We start from the raw sequence: 23,277 nt of genomic DNA, 5'->3' as shown, positions 1-23,277 counted from the left end.
CGAGTTAGGGTGCCTTCATACACCTTCCCTGTGGTCTCGCCGGCCGCCTTCATAATCTGCACCACCTTCACCTCTGGCGATGTGCTTGTTCTGGCGATCTCCAATTACTAGGTCGCCTGAGTCTACATCTGGCGACTTCATCTTTAACCCGGTGATCGCCGATTCTGGTATGCTGGAGATCGGAACACGCCAACTTAATAATTGGCGACTTCACGAGCCCCCCGACTTCCTTCCCTTCTGCCAACCTGGCGCCTTGTCAACACGCCTATACTGTAGCTTGATGCCACGTCATCACTTCCGACTACCAGGGCGGTACATATATATATATATATATATAATATTTATTATATTATATATAATATTTATTATATTATATATAATATTTATAATATTTAATTTTAATAAAAATATTAAATTTAAATAATATTGAAATTAAATTAAATTTCAATTGTATAAAAAAATGATTTTAGGAATCCGAAATTTAAATTTAAATTATTAATGTTTAATGTTGAAATGAAATGATTATCTAAATCTACCAAATCTGATAGGGAAGATGAATGAATATTTTGAAAACTGTGAGAGAAACTACATTAGCCAGTGTATCTGAAAAAAATACAAAATCAAGTATGTCAGAGTGAGTCTAAAAAAGTACAAATCAAGTAGGTCACAATATCTGTAAATTTTTGAGTTGATTGCTATGAGATATATGGAAAACACGCATGTATCAATAAATAAAGCCTTTAAATATTTATTTATTTATTTTATTTAATAAATTTGTTTTATTTAATAAATGTTTTAGAATAATGAATTTGTCAATTTTTAAGAAGTTTGATAATGAGAAATATAACATAAGAAAAATCAAATCAAATAAAATGATAAAGACCTCGTCCCAGAAAAAAAAACATTATAGACAACATATAATTATTTTACATAAATAATAATAATAATAATAATAATAATAAGGATTTAAATCCAAAGGTTAAAATTTAAATAATGTTAAAAAATAAATAAATTTGTATTCTGTAAAAAAAAAAATATTTTGGGAAACCTAAAAATGATTGACACAGTTAATATTGGGATGAAATGATTACCTGCTGCACTGACTCTGCATAGGAAGAGTAAAGTAAATTTCGAAAAAAATTGTATAAGGAAATTAGAAAGGGCACACTCTATCTCAAAAAGAATAAAATAAATTATTGAGTTAATTATTCTGACGTCTATTTAATGCACCCATGTATTAATAAACAAAAGTTTTAAAAATATTAAATGATCTAACTTCTATCTTGTTTTGTTGAGCATAATGTTGATATATACTCAACAGAGTAACGTATATAATGCATTTAAGGTATGAGTTATAAGGTATAAAAATAGATTGTAAGAGATAGCATATAAGAAACAATAATAATAATTAAACAAAACAGATGATGTTCTAATGGCTTATTTTGGGCCTAAGAATATCATATTTTATATTAAATTAAAATTCTAACCATTTAAATAAGAAAAAAAAATAGAAGTACTACAGAAGAATACTTAATATGTAGATAAAAATATGATCATGACAAAACAATAATTAAAGATGAGATGTGAGCAACTGATGTTCTAGTTGGCATATTTTTATCGTAACAATATTATATTCAATTGTCAACAATTTAAATAACAATTCGTTATACAAAAATAATAATTAAAGATGAGATGTGAGCAATTGATGTTCTAGTTGGCATATTTTTATCGTAACAATATTATATTCAATTGTCAACAATTTAAATAACAATTCGTTATACAATTTAGTACATGTGATTTGAAGAATAAGTATAAGGTAATTAACATACCTGTAAAGTTCCTTGAGACAAACAATCTTACCTAAAAATTCAGAAAAATAATTAATTATAATATTATATCAATTATAAATAAAAAAACTGATTAAAGTAACATAATATATATGTTGAAGTGCAACAAATTATTTTAACTCCAATATGAAACATACCTTAAACATTGTGTCTAGCATGAAACCAACACATCACACAAAGAAATTTTAAAGAATAATTCTACTAATAAATCAAAATATGTTCTCAATACAAATTAAATAATATATACAGAGTAATGAATAGAAACTAAAACTGTCAAAATAGTGGTAATAAGACATTAAAATAAGCCAACTTTAATTAGCTTAAAAAGTAAAACCGCTAAATATTTAGAAAACATATTGCTATTACTAATAACACAAACTGTTAAGATGTACACAAAAATAATAACAATAAGAGAAAATAATTTTATAAAAGTTGGATGAAAAAATGATGAATAATAGACTTTTAGGAAATAAAATAATTTTACATTCATGTAACAATTGTTTGACAAATAGTTATACAAATTAGTATATGTGATTTGAAGAATAAGTATAAGGTAATTGACATACCTGTAAAATTTCTTGAAACAAACAACTTACCTAAAATATTTAGAAAATAATTATTATATCAGTTATAAATAAAAATACTGATTAAAATAACATAATATATATATATATAATATAAATGTATTGAAGTCTAAGAAATTGTTTTACTCCAATATTAAGCATACATGAAACATTGTGTCCTGTGATGAAACCAAAACATCACACAAAGAAATTTTAAAGAGTAATTCTACTAATACATCAAAATATGTTCTCAATAGAAATTAAATAATATGTACAAAGTAACGAATAAACTCTAAAACTGTCCAAGTAGTGTTAATAATACATTAAAATTCATCATTAAAATTACTTCCTTTTCAATCTTGATATTTGTCCTTAATATCTTTAATGAAATATGAGCATCCAGTCTGTAGCCCTTAATAGAATTTCACTCCATAAATCAATAGTTTCACATTGCCTTTCAAGAGCCTTATTTGACAATTTATTAACAATCCTAGATATTAAGTTCAAAATTTGATACACGAAATTTGTAATAGTAAAAATAAATTATGTAAATTAATAATTTAAGTAAGCAATACCTCATCAAGTGCTTCAGAGAATCATCATGTATGAACTTTAATAGTACACAACTGTTTCTTCTGATAAAGGATTCCTTTAAAACATGAAATGAAATTAAAAAACTATGACAAAGGTATTTCAGAATTGGATCTACCACATTCTACAATTGATAAAGAATATGTACCATACTTTCAAGATGACCATCAAAATATTTTCCGATAAAATAAGGTTCGTATAGACTTTTGTGTCACACAAAATCAATGGTCAAACCTGTTACGGGCAGTGTATATTAGTTCTTAAATTTGTGTTCATATATTAAAAAAAGAGATGATAAATAAGAATGTTTTTCAATTAATTAAAGAATTTTCATACCTCATAAGTAAGGCTGTAAGAATATACTTCAAACATTTTCGAATATTTCTCTGTAAACCACATTAGTAGTTAAATTAGTGGTATTACCATTATCATCCAAAATCAATATCTTCAACCCTTTCTTAGATTTTACTCTAGAAGGAGCAACATATAACTGTCCGTGTGTAAACACTAGACGTGGTAGATATAAACCAACTTTATTGAGCGTTTGACCTTGACTTTTATTTATTGTCATGGCAAAGCACAAAGATATTGGAAATTTCCTTCTTTGAAACTTAAACGACAAACCTGATTTGAAAGGAGTCAAGTTCTTTATCGGAATCAATATTTGATCACCAATATTTTTCCTGTAATAACTTTGGCACCAATAACATTTTTGCCCAAGTGAGTTACACGTAATCTTGTTCCATTGCAAAGTCCATTGGCTTGATCAATATTTCTTAGAAGCATTATTGGAACTCCAACTTTTAATTTAACACAGTGATTGGGAATTCCAAAGCATTTGATATCATTCAAAAATTTAGTTCTAAACCACTCAGCTCGAGCATTTTCTTGTTCTTCAGATTCGCAAGGATTTTCTGAACTTAAATATGTAACTTCATATCATGGTATTAATGATAAAATGAACTCATTCAGTTGATCCACACATTTTGTAGTAGGACATAATATTGCACCATTATCAAAAGAACCATCACATGTCACATTGTTTATGCAGGAGGGATAAACAAAGTCAACCAATTGCAGTAAAGGTTGTTCAACATCTAAAATTAAAATTTCTTTTGGTATTTCAATACTTCCTTGTCCCAACTCATTTAACTCCATATCTCCATCTTCAATGTGAAGTATCCAATCAACAAACTCTTTTATTTCTGTTTGACTCGGTATTGATGTATGCCTCTTTAATCTCATATTCTCTATAAGTTTTAGGACTTTGCAATGTTTCCATAAATTCGAGTAATTTACTGTTGCCTTCACAATGTCATATCTTGATCCATTTTTTACAACAGGTAATATCTGTCGAAAGTCTCCTCCCAATACAATGACTTTACCACAAAAAGGTTTAAGAGCATTTTCTTCACTTTCAGCTCTCATGATATCCCTTAAAGTTCTATCCAAGGCTTCAAAACATAACGTATTAATCATTGGGGCTTCATCCCATATAATTAATTTAGTTTCGATCAACAATTTGGCCTTAAGACTTCCTTGAGGTATATTGCAGGTTGACTCCTCATTTATTAACAAAGGAATGCAAAAGGTAGAATGAGCTGTTTTTCCTCCTGGAAGTAACAAAGAAGTTATACCCTAGAAGCTACATTCAACAGAATCAACCCTTTTGATCTAATCGCAGTGGAAAAAGTTTTCCACATGAAAGTTTTTCCTGTTCCTCCATAACCATATAAGAAAAAAAAACCACCAACCTCTGACAGTACTGCTGTCAGTATATTCTCATAAACTTCCACTTGCTCCGAAGTAAGAGATTGAAAAAGAGAACAATGCATTCCAGACATTTCTATTTTGTCATAATTCAATTCATCAATAATGAATCTATTTTGATAAATAAAAGCATCTGAATGAATAGGTTGTGGCAGACTTGGAAAGTCTTTCAAAGACTTACCATTTGAAATTAATAAGTCTTCTACTTGTAGAAGACAAAGGTTTTGTATATGGGCATCTTCAATTTTAAGACCTAGAAAGAAATTATACGTCATACAGTAATTATAAATTATATAAATTATAATTATAATTATATAAATTATAAATTATAAATTTTCAAGAAATAAAAAATTTATACCTAGTAGGGCAAACTCCTTTTTTTTTGGTATAAAATGTCATCTGATAACAACTTCCATGTTTTGTTCCACACTTCATCTGGTCTAGACATAGTATTCATCAGTAAAAGAGTAACAAACAGTCTTATCAACTGAATTCCTGAAGCAAGGTCACTGGACTCTATAATGGCATCAATAAACTCTTTATCATCTACCAATAGCCCCATTGCTCAACATGCCTCTTTATATGTTTGGTGAGTGAAACCATTAACAGTCTCGATGCTATCATAGTTACAACAACCCTTTTGATAATTCAACAACACCCTCAGATAATATAATTCCCCTGATCCTAGAGGAATTTATGTTAACCTTGCAATAGTAATACCAATTTTCCTTGACTTCCACTCTCTTATGTCTGCCATCCAAACAACATGTCTAGGGATTCACAATAAGTCAATTTTTTTCCTAGTGGATAAATTTTGTTAACTTTAAACCAAGCTAAAAATAATTGTTCTTTTATGTTCATTGAAGTTCAATATTTCATCAATGTCTTCATTGTCTTTAAAGAGAATCGGTTGCTCGTACAATAGATGAAAAGTCAATCGTTGAACTGGAGGCCATCTATGATGAATATCAAAGGAAACTATTCTCCACACAACTTCACATGGGGATATATATCTACAATCATAATACTGTTTAATTTCATCAATAACCGGTGTCTCTGTAGAGTCTTTATGTGTAGTAGTAATTTTCAAATTGGCTCTATCTGGACCTTTGTTCACATATTTAAACAAATTCTTGATTGAATTGGATTTGTTGCAATATTCTGTGTTAACATGGGTTTGGTACCTGATGACTTTTTACGGCAAGTGCACTGCTTTGTCAGAAGTAATAATTGTCCCTAAGGACAGATATCGATCCCACAAGGAACAGTGAATTATCAAGTACAATAATCGCTAAATATAGAACAAAACAATTAAAAGTGTATTGAAAGTAGTTGTGTTGGCGATGATCAATAAGAAAACAGACAAAGAATTAATTGTTTCAATTGGAAAAATAGGGATTAGGTTTCATCTCTCTCACTCTCATGTATTTTGATTAGCATGTCAATATTAAGTTCTTTAATTGAAATTGATGCCCGTATAAAAATCATTTATATCGATTCCTCGCATATAAAATCCTTAAGAATGTTCCCTAACTATCGATCCCTCGCATAATTATAAGAACAACTTAAAACAAAGCTCAAACGTTAATAGAAATTAATATTTCAAGTCTATTCCTAGCACTTAAATATGTTAAGTATTGTTGTTTAGGTCCGAACCCTAAAAATACCTCCCGGTCAGATTTAAGATTCTCAATTTGTCACGGAAAATTAAAAGTAAAACAACAATACCAATAGTCAATCAAGAACTGAATATTAATATATAAAATATCACCTCAATACATAAGAGTTTGAGCAGATTACTCCCAATCCCAAAGGGTAGAATTAGCCACGCATACTTCTATCACCTTCCATTCTCCTAATTGGGTTACAATTCACTCTATGGTGTTTTCCTCTCAATCTGGCACACTAAGGTTGAGCCTCTAGCCCTCTATTTATCCTAGTTTTCTAGGGTTAGGTTGTTTATTGTGTCGCGCTAATGGGCTAAATGATAAAACATAAAAAAGGCCCAATCTTTCTTTGCATCTTTTTCCATTCTGGGACCTTCTATCTTTATCTTTTTAGCTCAAATCATTCATCTTTAATCCAAATCTCCAATCTTCCTTAGAAATCTGCAATTAACACCAAATTTGGGAATAAAATACTCTTATTCAAATAAAGATCATAAAAAATGTAAAAAGGTATAAATTCATAAATTAGGGATTATTTTATATGTAAATTAGCAATAAATCCTCATAAGTGCCTATATTTTAATATGAAATATTACGACACTCATCAGTACCTCAGTATTAGTAATTGGCTATATGGCACAAAATTTCTATTGTCCAACTTAATTCCATTTTTAAGAATGAATGTTCCATTATCTTGACGCTTGTAACACGAATATCCATCCTCATCAATCGTAGTCAACAGTTTAAATTTCTTGGGGTAAAATTTCGAACATCTATCGTTAATCATGCAAGGTGAGCTTATTCGAGTTACCCCACATGGGCCATGTATCATGTAGGTTGCAACTGCCTTTGACAATTTAGGATATAAATTGACTCCATCAATATCGGTTGGAGTTCTTAACTATTTCTCTCCATCCAACCACAATAATATGTGGGCATGAGGTAAACCCTTTTTTTGAAATTCCACAGTGTACATACCTATAACAATATGAAAAATTCTTCAAATGTAATACATAATAATATAGCAAGGAAAGTGTTAAATATTGGTTAATGTGGATTACCTGCATTAAATTTGTCAAAATAATCATCTTTTTTGAAGTCAATCATCATTTGATCTAATTTCATGTTGAATACTCTACAAACAATTTTTGGTCTATCAGCAACAGTTAATCCTTTTGAAGTAACAAAGTCACACATTTCATACCAGTTTACATTGTAGGTAATAGTGATAAATAAATCAAGATATCCAAATGTTTTGCAAATGGCCAAAGCATCTTGGAAATTGTTGAACATGTACCTCATTCCTCTTGTAAAAGTTGCAGGTAAAACTATACGCTTTCCAACTGCAAAAGAATTTGTTTCTCCTCGATTCATTGCTTCTTGTACACCTTGCAAAATATCATAACGTATTGTTTTTTGATTTAGCCTTATGAACAACAATCTTTGAGCTTCAACCATTGTATATGCATCAACCAAAAACTGTTGAAACAATCAACGTGAATGGACTATATTCCCAAACTCTACATTTCTTTCTTGAATTCTAAATGCAATAAATTCTCTTAATGAAATACGACTTCTTTTACATTCTCAACTGTTACTTCCAAAATTTCCTATCGGAATCTGTTCTTGATAGCCATCCTCTCCAAAGGGGAATATTAATGGATATTGTAATGGAATAAATGTTGTATGTGTTTCATGGAGTTTAAACAGTTGTCCTGAACTTTTTTTCACTATGATATCTCGTCCTACATCCATGTTGCTCATATCACCCACAATTAATGCTGCTATCTCATCTGTTGTAGGGGTATTGTACACTCTTGGATCTTTGCATCAATGTCTAAATAACCTCAATGCAAAATCTGAATTTACATCGTTATGTACAAAATCTCTTACCCTTCTAAAACTTTTTGCCAAAACATTGTTGTCATCAATCATCTTGGTAAGATCTTCAATCAAGGATTTGTCAAACTTCAACGGTTTCAATTTCGACCAATATGCAATTTTTAAAAATATATCATTAAAAATTATCTTTGAATTAATTGAGTTAATATAAAGTAACTAAATAAAGTAACTGAATATAACACATACCCAAAGTGAGATAATCTATTTGACACTTCATTTTGAGTGTCATATATGTAAAGTTGTGCAAACTTAGGAGATGATCCACTATCAGGGAGCAAGCTTCCAATCCTGTGGTAGTTTTGTCCATGCAGAATAAATTGAGGAGGTACATATCCATCATTTATCGAAGACTGAACATTCCCTCCAATTGAAGTAAATGAAAACATACTATTGTAACTTCTAATATTTTCTAGATAGTGTTCACTTCGACTATCTTGCCCATTTAATAACTCTAACAACAATTTAGGAGGTTCTTGTAGGAAAGGGAGTTTTACTTTCCCCTTTTGACAACAAATAGAAAAATCAACTTTAACATAAGTCTTAGATTTATGAGATCTTTCTTCATACCACACCTCGCCCAACACAGTATTCTCATTGAATAGTAGGTTGTCCAAATTCAAAAATATCTATTTTCAAAAAATTAAGAAAGGTGATAGATTACTTTGCTGAGATAAATGCATTTAGTTTGCATGAAGAAGTGAAGAAGTTAGAGTTAAAGATATGCACTTTCATTTTCAGCTTTTGAATATAATCCAAAACTATAAACTTTTGTGGTGTCATGTGAAATAAAAAATAATAAAAGAAAGTGGTTGTCAAAAAATTTAAAAATTTTAAATTATAAATTAACAATTTTTAGTACCATTATTTTCTTCATTTTGCACATCTTCGTCAAAATTCAATCTCTGAGTCACTGATTCAAGGATTTGAACACTGTATGTACCGGACTTGTTATGTATGTTTAGTGTGTTACTAACTACATACACTACACTCCCTGCAACTGAATCACCTGGACAAAATATGTTCAAAACCAGCAATTAAGTAGTAGTAAAACATTTGTTAAGCGATAAAAAACAATATGATTTTGAAATTTACTTGTCATAAAAGAATAAGGAAAAATAATTTACATTCGTTTCCAAAACTAACCTTGAAATTTAGGTGTAAGAAATTCTTGTGCAGTACATATTGTTTGTAAACCTGACAATGACTGTGAAGTTGTATCCATCACGTTCAAATGATTGTTTGGGGTCACTGATTGACAAACACAATGATTTAGTTTAAAAAGTTGTCCCTTTCATTAAATAAATTTTCATTTGAATTCTGAATTATTTTATAAGTCATTATTGAAGGAATACATGTACAAAAATGAGTAATGTTTCAGATTATATTTCTACTACCTCTAGCTTAATCACCATTTTTCATCTTTCCCAAAATGTGCACAAATACAAACAAAAAAATAGTTCCCAAAAAATAATAAAGAAATAAAATTCAAATGTATATATTGTAAACAAATACAAAAAAAAATAGTTTCCAAAACAATAATACAGATATAAAATTTAGATGTATATCCATGTACTATTGATATATATTGTAATAAACTATAACAAATAATGGATTGTAAACTAACCATGAGGACGTTCAATGAGGCTAATGTCTCCATGAGTAATTGTTTGCATTGATGACAATGCTTTGGTAGTTGAATGCATCGTGTTTAAGTCATTGTTAGGAGTAAGGTTGTGAGAAAAAGAGAAATTTGAGCCTGTAATTTCAGATGTCTGAGAACCAAATTCCTGACTTGATTTAAGAGTACTTTGACCTACAACAAAAAGTTTAAATGAGTGATACAATAAGATAAATCAATTAACAATGACTATATAAGAACTTATAAATTCTTTTACATTAACGTTAATCTTTCAACAATGATTTGAAGAACTTTAACATTTCATTGTGTTTGAACCATATATATATATATATATCATAATTATTACTACTAAATGATTTCAGCAGGTTAAGGTAGAATTTATAGTAAAACATAAATTAGTACTATAATTAATAAATCTAAAATGTCTGTATTTTTGTAATAATACTATAATTGTAATCAAACCATGTGAATGATCCATTAAGAATTGATGACAATACTTTTGTTGTTGAATGCATTAATTGATTGTTGGGAATAAGCTTCTCATAAACAGGGATATTTGTTATCATAATTGTTGATGTTGGAGAACCAAAATCGTGACATGAGTTAGGAGTACTTTCACCTACAACAAAAAGTCAGAATGAGTGATAAGATAAGGTACACGAATGACAAATTACTATGTATTTCTTTTACACATTCGATATCAATTGAAAAATAATTTGTTTTACACATTCAATATCAATTGAAAAATAATTTTAATTATATTTGAAATATAAATATAAAGATATATAAAAAAAGGGGTAATTTGGTTTCACTACCTGTTGTTTTGACTTTTTTACTGCGCAATTCATACAATATATTTCTTCTTTTTCTTCTGACATATTTTCCATTATCAGCATCGAGAACTAAAAAAAAAATTACAAAAAAAATCATATATAAATAAGATACAATACTTTGAAGTAAAGAATATTCTTAAAGTTATGCTTACCATTGTTGGATTCATATATGCATGTTGTGTTTGGATTTTGATTCTCTGGAAAATAAAACCCATGTAAAATAATAGGTCAAGTTATACACAGTCACTAATGTTAGAGTTACACAGTGTCTAAGTTCAAGAGGGGAGGGGTGAATTGAGCTTATCAAATTTTCGCAAAAGAAACTGATTTACAGTGCAACAGAGATGAAAAGAACAGATTGATTTTAAATGAAACAGATTGTTTTTACAAATGACTTTAGCACAAACAGAACTTGATCAACAAGGTTTAGATCAACCAGCAGGAATAGCATAAACAAATTGATTAACTTTTACAGCTTATAAAGTTGCAGATTGTATCACAAGATTAATCAATTTTACTTAACACAAAGCATCTAGAGGAATGAACAAATGTCACAGTTCAGTCAAGGAAAACAATTCACACTTTAGCCATATTACAGATTCACACAACAGCTTGATCTATGTTTAGAAGATTGATTAACAAGCTAGAATGGCAGATTTAATCAGGTCCAGAGTTAACAGATTTAGATTCAAAAGAACAGATTCATTTCTTGACAGATTATGTGAAAACTCAGAAATAAGTGCAGGGATGAGAAGAGAAACACAAGAGAATTTTTATACTAGTTCACTCATCAAGAGCTACATCCAGTTCACCTTACTCCAAGATGGAATCCACTAAAACAGATACAATCAATTACAACATACACAACAGTTCTTGAACCCTTCAAAAACATCAACAAACAAGTCTGAAAAACACTATTTCAGCACACCTTGCACTCCAAGAAACACTATCAAAGAGTGACTAACACTTATACCTATTACAAGAATGAATAAGGGAAAGATTACACCTGAAATTGTGTTGCAAGAACATAAACTAGTTGTTCTATTTTCTCCAAGACAATACCAACACCTTCATCCAGCACAAGGTTCTTCAAGAACAAGCACACATATATTTTCATATTGAAAAACCTTTTCAATTCTCTTTCTCACACAAGAAATGTTTTATCTCCGTTCAAACTGTGATTTCTCAGCACACCTTCATGTGAGAAAGGCATTTTATTTTATAGAGAACAGTTTTTAACCACTTTTCAAAAAACAGTTTCAGAGCAGTTATAAAAACATGTTAAATGTTGACAAAACTGCCAGCTCAACTTAACTGAAATAACAGACTGAGCTTTACCTTTGGTGCCCTAACTGAATTTCGAAAAACCTTTCAACAGAGCAAAAATAAACCTATTGTTTCTCAAGTAAACAGATTTATTTTTGTACTGAATTAAACCTTTTAAGAAAACTTTAAAAAACTTTTCCAAAACCATTTAACCTCATTATGTGCTTGATCTTACTACCTTGATTTGGCATCTAGGATGGGTCATGTAGCAAAAGGCAACCTTGAATACGCACAAACCTAAAGTACAAGATCATCTAAGACACATTGCAACCTTCAAAGCAAACTAGCTAACATCTACATCAAACACACTAAGGCTAGGTAGAGATGAGCTTCATCCATCTTTAACAACTAAAACTGTTAAAAACTATAACATACCATCTATTTTTTTTTATATATTTTTACCATAAATTGTGCTGAGAGTTCATTCACTCTTACATCATAACTAACTATTAACTTCTTTTATGAACCTAATATATAATAAAAGAATTACATACCATTAAAATTAAGTTGATAGAATTATATGAGTTAAGTGTATTCCATTTGGATTAACATGTTTTCAAAATAAGAATACATGGATAAATTTTGACATGTAGTATTATTAAAGATAAAAAAAAGCTAATTATGTTTCACTACCGGTTGTTTTGACTTTTCTGCTACGCAGTTCTTATAACAATACATAGATAACTGTTACATTGGTTGAAAAAAAAATATAACAATGATTCAACTAATTGGTAGCATAAACAATTTTTATTGTTTTGTTTAACAAATAATATTTAGGAATAGACCTAAACTGATTTGCATCTTTACAAAAAAAAATGAACAATATATATCACTCTTAAAAATCTAAATATAAGTTGTAGAAGTTGTACTTGTTACATTAGAATTTATTTGAGAAGGGGTAACAATTCTATTTCTTCTATTAATATTTGGCTTGACTTCATGCATAACTATTGCAAGCTGAATGAGTGAACTTCACAAAGTATTGTAGTAAGAACAAATATTTTCAACCATAAAAGTATGTATTGTTTTCATTACTACGTGTGTAAACACCATCTTTGTTTTTGGCACCAAATTTTTTTGGGTACATGGTCAGAAACATTACTTATTACTTTAACATAATGCAACTAATAAAAATTAAAATATTAAAAAAAACACTTGTACTTTTTGAGATTACTAATTGTGCACAATATATATGTTGGACAAAAATGCTACTTGTTTAAAATTTGGCTGCGTTTTTTTTATATTGATAGTGATTAGGATTTACTCCTTATAGAATTTTGCTTTTAAATAAAAAATTAAATAACTTTGAAGTTATTTGAAGTTAAAAAAAACTTAATAAAATATTTAATAACTAAAAAAACAATGTTCTACTTTAAGTATTTTCATTAATGAATTGTTGGTTTACTTTTGAAAGAGTGCACCTACAGGAAAATATACTTGTCAGATTGTATATTGTCATACATTTGAACCAACATGTAACTATAAACAGTCTACTTAAAACACTTAAGAACGAAGAACTGTGCAAAAAGATTAAACATAAAGTAGGACAATTTAAAAAAAGGATAGCATGATCTGAGAACCCTAGTAAGCAAAAAAAATGGGAACTTTGCGTAAGTGTCTCTTTGCACAATTGCAAAGCAGCTTTTCTGTTTAAAAAAAAAAATAATCCTTGCATTGGAAATATCTGAAATAATAGACATCTTGCTAGAACAGGTAATATTTGTATACCACCAAAAAAAAGTTAATATTTTTCATACACTGTCGGTTTTCAGAAATGCTCATTTTGTGGTCCCTAATTTTACGAAAACAAAAATGAAAAAACAAACATAAATGAATAAAATGGTAAATCAAATGAGTATAATGATATTTTTATATGAAATGTTTAAAGCTTAAATCCGTGAACTAAAAACATTTAAAAATGCAAACTTTAATTAATATTTGTGGTCAAAATAACAAAGATCCAAACTTTACTTACCTTTTGAATTCCATGGATACCTCTACATGGTTACCAAGTTCCGTACTGCAAAGTAGAAGAGAAAAAGTTTTTATGTGGTTGAGCTTAAGAATAAAGAAATAAGAATTAAGTAAAAATGAAAAAAAAAAACACATCTCATGACCACAAAAGTCCAAACAAAGTAAATAATATGATAGAGTAGAATACAGAAAAAGAAATAGGCTAAAAGAAAGAATAGAAGCGGAGGCATTTGTAGAAAGAATATGAGTTGAACATAATATCAATGTCCAAGAAGATGAAACATGAACAATGAATTAGCCACTAAGATTAAGACTCCTAACTTTATTTGCTTTTCCAGAAACTTCCTCACTCATAACGAAGTTATTATATTAATGATATTCTCTGATAATGAGTTTTTAACTTGTTATGCTTAATTTACATTAAATTCTCTTATAAATTTAAATTATTTTGTATTTTAACTTTGAAATTTGTAATCATTGTGAAAGTAATGATGACACATTGAAAGTACTGAAAGTATTATAATTATAATATTGTAATATTATTATATCCAACTGCTTCTATACTCAAGCCACCATAGCATCTTGAACAACAAGCAAAACCCTTCTTTACACTTGTGCTATTTGGACTCAGGTTCTAACATCTCCAAGCCTTTCTTATTCCAACTACCATAATCTAGCTCCATGCTAACATATACTTTATTCACCTTTGACCCTACACTCCCCTCTTGCAAGCCACCAGAACTTGACATCCCTGAAAACAGTTCCTCCAACTTTGGCATTTTAGAAAACCATAACAAAGGCTACCTAAATCAGCAACCAAACCAGAACAAACCAAACTGTTGTTCCTCCAACAGAGGCAACCCTTCAAGCAGGACAAAAACAGAGGAAACTACAAGGAGCTGGAAAAAGTGGTTTATAATATGCTTAGCTTTTCCAAAGCATGACAGATGAATATGTAACATCCACAACTCCTTACTTAAACCTGTTTAAGATAAAAGAGAACATGCACAACATTCCAAAAGCACTAGAACAAAGACCAAACATGGTCTTATAAACTCCAACACGAACCAGAACAAATTATCATTTATAAAATATTATATTAATCTATATAAATTCATGAATTAAAGAAAAACTAAAAGCTTATTTACTTAACAGGAAAAAACCATTGTTAAAAAATACTGTTAAAAAAAGCAAGCCATTATATGAATTACAAAAAAACAAACTCATTAAATAAATTAAAATGTACACATAAAATTGAAAAACAACAAAATTTAACAACATCAAAATTAAGGATAAGGTCATTACATACCTGAAACATAATGTCAACATATGAAAACAACAATATTACATAAAGAGATTTAAAAATATAATTGTACTAAAACATCATAATATGTTCTACATAGGAATTAAAAGAAGTCTACAATACATCAAAATATATCATTCAAGTTACAAAACATTAGAGAAACACTAAGAAATTATACTACTCCCTTTTCGATCTTGATATTCTTCCTTAATATCCTCATTGGGATATCATCATCGGATGTGTGCACAGGTGAAGCAAAATCTCTTGTAAGCCGTGGAGCAACCACTTCAATAGCTAACACACTATCAATGCCTAAATCAACAGTTTCAGATTGCAAATCAACAACTTCATTGGAAAATTTATTAAATAAATCCTGAAATGATAAGAAAACATGTTAGTAAGATTAAATTTTAGAACTTTTTTAAAATAATACTTTAAATGAAATTTACCTGAGAAAGTGGTACTGAGGAATCATCATGTTCGACATCTTTAACACTACACAATCTTTTCTTCTGAGAATAAGGTTCCCTCACAACATGAGATTTAAATTATATTAAAATAAAACACTATAGATAAGAAATTTCAAGGTAAAATGAAAGTCATAATAGACTGAAATTAGGAAACATACCACATTTTCCACACGACCATCACAAAACCTTTGTATAGTACTATCATCAATACACACTTTTTTGATACAAAATGATTGGTCAAATCTAAGAGATTGATCTTTAACACAACCAACTTTAAAAGACATAACTTTCTCAATCAAAAGATCAAATTCTTTTGGTAGTACACCATAATCAGCATTCTAAATATTAGAAAACAAATATAAATTAATATAATAAACTTTTCTTATATGCATAAATAGACATATGCACATTTCAAAAATTTACATTGTCATGACTTTCAAATAATTTCGCACAAGATTTATTGATCAATGTACTGACATCCCTATCAAATAGAATGAAAGTAGTGGAATTTGTTTCATCAATTACTCGCACCTTCAACTTATACCTTAAATATAAAATACAAAAAAGGTTTACAAATTCTACCAATAACTTAATGAATATAGTTAACAGTTAATAATTAACTAATACTTTATTAATTAAAATTAATAGAATAATAATTAATATTTATTATAATAATACAATAAGTAATAAGTAATATGTAATTAAATAAACTCATGCAAACACAAACATTACCTCTCATTGACTTTGATAACATGTTTGTTACACTTCTCACAAAAAAACATTTTGGAATTTGGGTAAACAAATTTACCGCATAAGCAAGTTGTGCAACAACAATCGTCATCAGCTACAATATGTTGTAGCTAAGAAAACAAAAGTACTTTCCTGTAAAAAGAAAAAAATTGATCTTAAATTATTAATAATCCATTTCAATAAACCTTTTAATAAAATAACTAATATCTCTTTGCAATCTTTGAGGCCTTGTATAGTATTTCTATGAATCAAGCTGAGGAATTCATCCTCAACATTCTGTTTTCCAAAATCACACATTTGACTGAGTCCCTGAGTAGGAGAATTTGTACTTTCAATTATCCTACACATGTTAAAGTTGTGGTTACAAAGGGTCATACCTTTTTAAGTATCGAATAACAATGTATTAAACTAACCTTTTCTTGAGTTCAGTATCGTCTTTGGACTGTATGTTATATATTATTTTGGTACATTCCAAGCAATTTTGTAGACAAACCTTGTTTACATTGAAATATAATGCATTGTTTATAACAAAAATCATGCAAATACAATAAATAAAAATTTAAAAATAAATTATAGTTTCATCACTTTACATACCCTGAACAATCTTTACTTTAGCAAACTGCACACTAATGACAACATTTTGCAACTCTCTACTTGACAGAAATGCATTGAGCTCATCAACATAGTTACCAAATAAAGTACACTCCATGAGGTAACTGTTGTAAATTAAAATTACAGTTGTAAGAAAAAACATTGAAAAAACATTTTGGACTTGTTATAGTACAAAATATTAGCTTACCCATCAGCTTCAATAGAAATCACTTTTAACTTAGTTGTTGACCCCGATCTATTCAGCTCTCTTTCCGTTCCCACACCAATTAATATTCCAATAACATCTATAAAAACATATTTGTTTAAACACATGTCCAAAGAAATCTGTTCAAGTAAAACAATATTACTTACCCACTAAATAATTAGTATAAAAACCATGGGCCCTAAACACAAACATCGAGGTGTACTGAGGTATTGTACATGAAACCAGATCATTAGCAACACAACTTACTTTGGTTCCAAACTGAAAATTTATTTTGTATTGGTGACGGGTAGTGCGATAAGATCCTGAATTAGTAGACACACTAAAGAAATTGAAGGAATAAACTTTGTCCTAAAAAATATCATTTTGAAATTTATAAATAAGTGTTCTTCTAACGAAAACATGAATTCTATCACCCTGAAAGATAGCAACAACCATTAAGCATGATTAATAAAAATTACATTAAACTGTACTAAAAAAAATATGAAAGAAAATGATAAAGCATTTTACATTTATGTCTTGTATAACCATTTCCATAGAGAATGGAAACTTTATTTTCTTGAAATCAGAAACAAACCACAATTGTACAACCCTTGCTATCAAGATCCAATTTTCACTTTGTGGACTAACATCTTTGACACAGTTTGTATTTTGTCTTAACACAGGCATGGTAAAGGTCACCTTTGAGTAAAAAGAAAATGTAGAATGCAAAGGTCAATGTAAAACACAAACATACCGATATATATATATATATATATATATATATTTTGAAGAAGTGGTATGAAATTACTTACCCAAATAACAAAAAAAAATTTACAATTTCAAATTGAAATATCTAGAAAATAGTAACAAAACAAAATAAGAGTATTGGGAGAAAAAGAAAACATTCCAATTTTCAAATGGAAAATAATTTGACCTAAGAATACACATTTAGTTGAAATATGTCATAAGAGAAAAATAATCATAATACGCGTATGTATAAACAATATTAATTTTATCTTTTGGTTTTTATAATTATTATTATATATATATTATTATAAATCTGTATTTATTATTATTTATAATTAAAAATTTATAACAACTAATAATTATTATAATTATTAATTATTAAAATTAAATAACTTGAAAAAGAATATACAAGTAATGAAAAATAAACTCAGTTTCAAATTTTCCAATGAATGACAAAAAAAATAATTAAGCATATCAGGTTTTATATAGAAGAGACTAAACACATAAAAAATCGAAAATTTAAAAATGCAAATAATTTTTCTTTTAGATTCATAAGAACATGTTTCTACTTTCAGCATTGCGATTAATGAAAATGCTAGTTTGACGTTAAAAACATGAATAGGCAGGAAATATAATTGTCAGGTTGCATAAAAAAGACATTTGACTTCAGAATTTTTGAAATTTCTAACATGATCTGAAAACCCTACTTTGCAAAAAAATGGAAATTGTAGGTAGCTTTGTTTTGGAGATTTGCAAAAGAGCCTTTTATTTAGCAAAGAAAATGAACCCTTGCTTTAAAATTTTTGAAATAATACACAGATTACCAGAATACACAGATGCAGATCATAAACAGAAAAAGGTGAAAACCTTAAAAGACTACAAATTTGAATGAGTCAGATAAAGTTTTAGAAGAGAGTTAAACAATAGAAAAGAAATGTCTTTCAGATGAAAATTTTCAAATAAGTTCAAAGGATAAAATCTCGAAACCATAACTACCAAAAAAAAAGTAATCCATTAACGATTAAAAAATAAATAAACTTATGAAGAAAACAACCATATGTACAGAAGAACGAAAATATAAAAGAACGGAATTCATAACCAAGAAATCTTAACAACTTCGTTGAACGGATGCATTCTTGCTTTGTGATGCGTACAAAAGAAGGGAAAAATCTTTCCTCGGTGCTTGATATACTGTGCAATCAGATTTAAAACATGAAAAATGAAGAAAGAAACCTATGAAAGTGGTGGTGGCATTCACAGATTACTGAAAACGTAAAGAAATCAATAGGAGCAAAAGTGAGATAGAAAGCGCAGAGATCAACATTAATGACTTAACATAATCAGGTAATAAAAACAAAAGAACCAAATGCAAAACAGTCGGTAGAAGTATAAAATCAGATACAACATTAGTGAAAGTACAAAGTGCCAGATCCACAATTTTAAGAGCATGTGTTCTGTAAAAAAACCCGAAATATTTGAAAAAATGCAAACTTTTTAACACTTCTCTGTAAAACATGAAAATCAAGATACAAGCCTATGAAACTAGCGGTGGCGTTGACAAATTACAGAAGAACACAAAGAAATAAAAAATAGAAAAACTTGATACAAAGCGCAGAGAGCAACATTAATGACTTAAGCTAATAAGGTAATAGAAACAAAAAAAAAAAAAAAACCAATACAACGCACGCAAGTAAAGGCCTAAAAACATATTTAAATTTACTCAATTGGAGTGTCAGATACACAATATTTAGAGAAAGTGTTTTTAACGAAATGGGATAACTGTGTAAAAATGAAAACTTTATCGACAAATTCTGTGCAAACATGAAAATGAAGAAATAAACCTATCTATGACTTGAATACATCTAAAAATACAAACTTTATTAACACTTTCTCTAAAAATTGACCAAAGATGAAACCTTTATCAGCTTTTCGCGTCATAGTTAACCACGCAACTTTGATTAAATTACACCACCACCTTTCTTATCAAATGTAAAAAAGTAATATAATATGAAATAATAGTCATAAAAAAAAGGACAAATTTATAGACTGCAGTAAATGCCTCAGAAGTTCTTTGAAAAAACAAATCCAAATGGATACATTATAATATAACATAATAAACATTGGTAAATTTTGAGAAAATTTTGAAACGAACAAAAAAAGGAATAACTTTTTATGAAGTTTATGTACTGATAATTGTTTTACCGCAAACCACTTTTGTTTATGCCAACACATTCTAGATTTACCCGTCTTTTTAAAGATATACTACGTATTTTTTCACAATCAGGCGGTATACTTAGGTGTGATGATATCTATGTTATAATTAAAATTGACAACATTTCAACTTTACATTATTCAGTACATATTTCCATATTACAAATCATTTTAAATTTACATATTGCTAAAATGCTTATATTAAATAAACTTCAAAATTAAAACAAAAAATTCAAACAAAGAGGATGTAAGGAAACATAACTTGTAATATTAAAATAGATATAACATTGTCCTTGGCAAATAAATTTTTGCGACTTTTCAAAGAACTGCTAACACCCTCATATGGACAGGGGTCACTCCTCTATTAGCTTCAAATATCAATTTATCGTCTTCATGAAGTGCATGAATCTGACAAAATTGCCTCCATTCAGAACCAAATTTAACTTAAGCTTTCGGAGGTGACCTTAGCAGAATTTTGCACTTTACTTCACTCTTATGTCCAAGAAGGACAATATACTCTAACATGCTTTCTAGAAGGTAATTGGCAAAAGCAAGAGGAACATCCTAAAAGTAAATAGAGACGTGTATGAATACAGTAATTAAGTAACATAATGTTAAAAAAAACAGAACTTATGCAAAAAAAGTTACCAGAAAACTGGAATCACACTGATAGTGTGATAGTACTATAATGAAATGATCATAAAAACCCTCAATGAGAGAGCCACAGTTTTGAAGACGATCATAAAATTTATCAACAGATAAGTCGGTAGATTCTCCCTTAAACAAGGTAAACTTAAAAATTTTATTTCCAACATAATCAAAATATACAACGTGATCGCCAGAAAGACCATAAAACTTGCGTATTTCACTCCAACCTCCATTGAGCATTGGATATGACATATCCATATTATACTTAACAACTTGTCTTTGACCTTCATTATCCACCAAAAACCAATTTTCTCCGAGTTCCGAGGCCCACTCAATGGCAAAAGCATGATCAACAAAAGCATGATCATTTTCAAAACAAAACTCATGTTACATCTTCGTAAATAATAATCTGAAATAAGATAAAAAAAATAAAAGGAAACATACCTTGTTTAATAGGTGCATTGTCTGGAACTTTCCCTTGCTTTCCATTCTCAAAAAGTCATCCAAATCTGATCTGTGGGGTACTATATCACAGAGAACAATAAAGTCTCATAAAACAATATAAAACAATTACTAAATATTGAAAAAGAGTGGAAAAAAATACCATAAAATACATGAAATGAAAAAAATACCAGCTTGAAAGATATCATTTCTATGTTGTGAAAAAACATAACAAACTGAGAAGCAACATTACCAAGATTAGCGGAGCAAAGAAACATTAAAAGAAAACAACTTTGATAAGAACAATGGAGCAAATAAACCATAAAAGAGATGAAAAGAATCAGCAGAAACATGAAAAGCAAGAAACTTTGATAAGAAAATCCAAAAGAAATCATTTTTATGTTGTCAAACAATGTAAGAAGCACAGAAGCAAAAATGTCAAGAACAATGTGTTAGAATATATGACCTTAAACAAGAGGGGGGTGAATTTTTTATAAGAGATTTATGAAAACTTTTGAAGGTTTAATGAAATTCTGTGAAGAAATCCAGAAGAGGAATCAAGATAGCCAAGAACACAAACTGTTTTAAAGCAAAACACATAAAAACAATCGGTTGTTTATACTAGTTAAAACTTAAACAACTTAAAAACAGAATTAAAGGAGCTCAAAGAAAGAGAAATGCACAAAAACAATTTATACTGGTTCACTCTTACAACAAGAGCTACATCCAGTTCCCATAAACCACTAGGTAATCCACTAAGCAATCAAACCAGATTACAAACACCACACACCAAAGTAGTGACCTTGAACCCCTCAAGAAACACACTACCTTTGGAAAACCACACCAAGAGTATTGATCTTGGAAACCTCAAGAACACACAACACTCCTTGACAATACAACAACAAAAATATAGAAGATTGAGAAAGGATTACACCTTATCAAAGTACAATCTGAAAAGAATACAATTGCAATCCTATTTCACTCTCACCTGAAAATCCAAAGCTTGATGTGAATCTTGAAAACTTGAGATCAAATATGTCAAACTGAATTTCTCAAAACTGTTTCTTACTCTTTATAAACATATAAAAAACTATTTATATTTTCCAAAGATTAGGCAAAACATTTAATGAAGGAGCCTATTTAGTTAGAAATCATTTAAGACAGATTCATCATTCAAAACAGAATTCTGTTAGGATTTTCAAAGAAACAATCGGTTGAAACCACGAAACAACCGATTGATTTGGTTTGACAGTTAAGTCAACCAAGTCAAATAACTTTCAACCTATTTTAAAACATCTAAGAACAAAACAACCGATTGATTTGACAAAACAACAGGTTATTTTTCACTTAGTTGAATTTTTTTTAAAAAAAAGGTTTTAATTCATATCAGTTTTAGATTCAACAAAAGAGTGGATCACGCTTTAATCTACTCAAATCCCACCCACACACAGCAGCAACACCAGCCTTTCATCAAACACCTTGGATTTGGATTCTTCAAAGCTCTTGATCACTCTTGATCAACACAATGGAGCAAAGAAACTGTAAAAGAGATGAAAAGAATCAGCAGAAACATGAAAAACACGAAACTTTGATAAGAAAAACAAAAAAAAAATCATTTTTATGTTGCGAAAATGCATAACAAACAGAGAAGCAAAAAATCAAGATTAGCGGAACAAAGAAACCGTAAATGAGAGGAAGAGAATCGGCAGAAACATTAAAAGCAAGCAATTTTGATAAAAAAAAAACCCATAAAAAAGTTATTTTTATAATGTGAAACAACATAACAAACAAACACAAAA

General features: G+C 28.9%; 1 protein-coding gene across 1 annotated transcript; it reads right to left on the bottom strand.

The window, feature by feature from the left end:
• Positions 1 to 3,940: 3,940 nt before the first annotated feature.
• LOC137829185 (uncharacterized) lies at positions 3,941 to 5,333 on the bottom strand. The gene is made up of 4 exons (XM_068635981.1): positions 5,144 to 5,333; positions 4,953 to 5,024; positions 4,756 to 4,847; positions 3,941 to 4,639 (listed from the first exon to the last, which is right to left on the bottom strand). The coding sequence occupies exons 1-4, from the start codon at positions 5,331 to 5,333 to the stop codon at positions 3,941 to 3,943; spliced, it is 1,053 nt and encodes a 350-aa protein (XP_068492082.1).
• Positions 5,334 to 23,277: the final 17,944 nt, after the last annotated feature.

This window comes from Phaseolus vulgaris, chromosome 7, assembly GCF_000499845.2.
Source record: "Phaseolus vulgaris cultivar G19833 chromosome 7, P. vulgaris v2.0, whole genome shotgun sequence".
Taxonomy (NCBI): Eukaryota; Viridiplantae; Streptophyta; class Magnoliopsida; order Fabales; family Fabaceae; genus Phaseolus; species Phaseolus vulgaris.
This window is presented reverse-complemented; position numbering and strand designations above follow the sequence as displayed.

What these genes read in the sequence shown, in the direction of transcription:
- LOC137829185 (XM_068635981.1), bottom strand. Translation starts at nt 5,333, where the DNA reads ATGGGGCTATTGGTAGATGATAAAGAGTTTATTGATGCCATTATAGAG. An exon ending in TTTATACCAAAAAAAAAGGA is followed by an intron (nt 5,025 to 5,143) that starts GTTTGCCCTACT and finishes ATTTCTTTCTAG; the next exon opens with GTCTTAAAATTGAAGATGCC. An exon ending in TGACAGCAGTACTGTCAGAG is followed by an intron (nt 4,640 to 4,755) that starts GTTGGTGGTTTT and finishes TGTAGCTTCTAG; the next exon opens with GGTATAACTTCTTTGTTACT.